Genomic DNA, 2,357 nt, shown 5'->3' with positions numbered 1-2,357 from the left:
CTGAACCAACACTTCGGGAAGGATGCCCCTTTCAGCGACGAGCCTGCCGAGGTCACCTCCGGGGACGAACTCCATGATGATGATGAGCAAGCGATTCTCCCAATCGAAATGCTCGATGTAGCGGACCACGTTATTCTGGCTGAGATGTTAGTCGTAGACACGGGTCCTACGTCGGGGAAGGAGACTTGCATGATGGACTTTCTGCATGATCCTCATCTCGTTCTCGACCTTCTGGTCCAGAACTCCATTCTTCATGAACCGCCGCTTCTCCAGCTCTTTCGCTGCGTAAGGTTTGCCGTCGAACTTGGACGTGACTTTGTGGACAATGGCGAAGGCGCCCTTGCCGATCTGGCCGACCTTATTGTACTTGTTAGAGCCACGCCACTCCCGAGGGAACCGGTCTACGTTCTCCTGTGTCGTGCCGGACGGAAGTGGTATCCTCTTGGGCGGCTGCGCCGGCGGCGGTCGATTTTTAGGTGAAGAGAAGAGATCGGGATGCCCGCCTCCTGGGGTAGGTACCACTGTTTCCGCAGCCTCTTTCTGCAGATCGTCGATGCGCTCGAAGTAGTCCTCCAGATTTCGGATCCAAGCTCTGTCGTACTCCCCCTCGCGCTTGGGTATCCGAACAAGGAACTCCAGATCCTGCTGCTCGGAATGCATCAGGATCTTGATCTTGGAGCCGTGACTCAATGTCCGCCGCACATCCATCTTGTCGTTCGGGTTCTTGCCCTTCAGGAGATTAGAATCCACAAAGGTTCCGTTCGTGGACTGATCCTCCAGCATGACGACGCCATACTTGTTCACGTAGATCCGAAAGTGGACATTTGATAGTCTCTTCATAGGGTCATTGCTGAAGCACACATCGCACCGTGACGCGTTCCGGCCAAACTGAAACCCCTGCAACGGATCCTTGACCAGCGTCGACAGCCTCAGGATGAGGGCATAGTCACCCGTGTTCGGTGGCGCAAGCTGGAAGTTGTCGGCCTGGTGCTCCTGGTCATAGTCGGGCTCGATGGCGGCGGCTTGTTCGCGACCGAGGATGTGGGTGGCGTCGTGCTGGGCTATCCGAAGGACCTCTTGGCGGGCAAAAGGGGAGTATGGGTAGAGGAGGCAGATGATGTCGGAAATGTCATCGTCGGAGAAGCCCGAATTTTGCTTGCCGACACGCCGAGGATCCAGGACATTCTGAGTCGCTGCAGCCGTGAGGGGCGATATGTTAGCTATTCAACTGATTTGTAAGGCCACGAGCGGGGAGCAGACGAGAGGGGGCAGTAGTACGTTGGGTGAGCTCGCCGCCATCATTCTCCATTGGGACGACGGCAGTATATGTGAGACTGTCAAGGCGGGCCTTTGTAACAGCAGGCGGCCACGAGCGCCTCAGGCTTGCTTGTCTGCCTTCAGAAGCTCGGGCCGTCGAGGAGCGGCCTGGCGCGGAGGGAGTTCGTCACGGGTGGGATGGCAAGCAGGCGAACGGTACGTCCGTCTACAGGTGGGACTCGAGTATATATTTGTTAAGCGTATGCAATCGTTGCGGTCGTGAGCGTTTCGCGTCGTCTGACTTTCTGGCGGGGTCGTCAAGGTTGTCGGCGGCGCAAATGTGCAGGCTGGGTAGGCAGAATGTTCGACAAGGGTATTGTTCGTCACCGAGCAACGGGGGGCTCTCAAGCTCGCGGGAACGTCATGTCAGGCCAGGCAGGCGAGTGTAGCAGATGGCTATAGGTTATTCGTACAGAACGGCCAAAGACAGGGACGAAGCCAGCGCAGAGTGCAGAGTCCGAAACTGTGTTCAGGCGGTGGGTATCAGGCGGTGATGGAGGAGAGGGGTGCGTGACGTTGGGAAAGAAAAATGTCGAGGGCGAGTGATGTCTCTGAATTCGAGATCGCACGCGAGGGGACTGGGCCACACGCCTCGGTGGGAGGGAGCGTGGCACTTGACGTCCAGGGGGGGGGGGGGGGTTTGGACGCCTGAGCGAGGGGCCGGGGGCACGCGGACAGGGGGATGACCCCTTTGGTACTTTACCTGATGACCTAAGTATCCGGCCTGGAGAAGAGTACCTGAAGCCCCCCCCGGCTGGGGCCAAGTGCCCGATGAATTTGACACTGTATTTCGAGTAACAAACCCAATGATCACACCCTGAAAAGCCTCCCAAGCTACCTCTGTGAAATTACCTACATGTAGATACCTATCATCTTGAACCAGGTACCTGGAAATGTCCACCACGTCTCAGACGGACATGTACCTGCCTACCCACGACACCACCTCACAGGACCTACAGCCCCGATCGCGACCCTTCGTCGATATGTTCACCTGTAATCAGGGCTGTGACGATGATAGGGCTGATTCAGATGTGTGCCTT

The 2,357-nt window shown here is 57.1% G+C and overlaps 1 protein-coding gene across 1 annotated transcript; it reads right to left on the bottom strand.

The window, feature by feature from the left end:
- Positions 1 to 147: 147 nt before the first annotated feature.
- On the bottom strand, positions 148 to 1,309 carry VDBG_06103 (conserved hypothetical protein; the record flags this gene model as incomplete). Its single annotated transcript, XM_003003615.1, has 2 exons — positions 148 to 1,193; positions 1,246 to 1,309. 2 exons carry the CDS (start codon positions 1,307 to 1,309, stop codon positions 148 to 150), a joined length of 1,110 nt encoding a protein of 369 aa, XP_003003661.1.
- Positions 1,310 to 2,357: the final 1,048 nt, after the last annotated feature.

Source organism: Verticillium alfalfae, genomic scaffold (genome assembly GCF_000150825.1).
Source record: "Verticillium alfalfae VaMs.102 supercont1.7 genomic scaffold, whole genome shotgun sequence".
NCBI classification, from domain to species: domain Eukaryota; kingdom Fungi; phylum Ascomycota; class Sordariomycetes; order Glomerellales; family Plectosphaerellaceae; genus Verticillium; species Verticillium alfalfae.
This window is presented reverse-complemented; position numbering and strand designations above follow the sequence as displayed.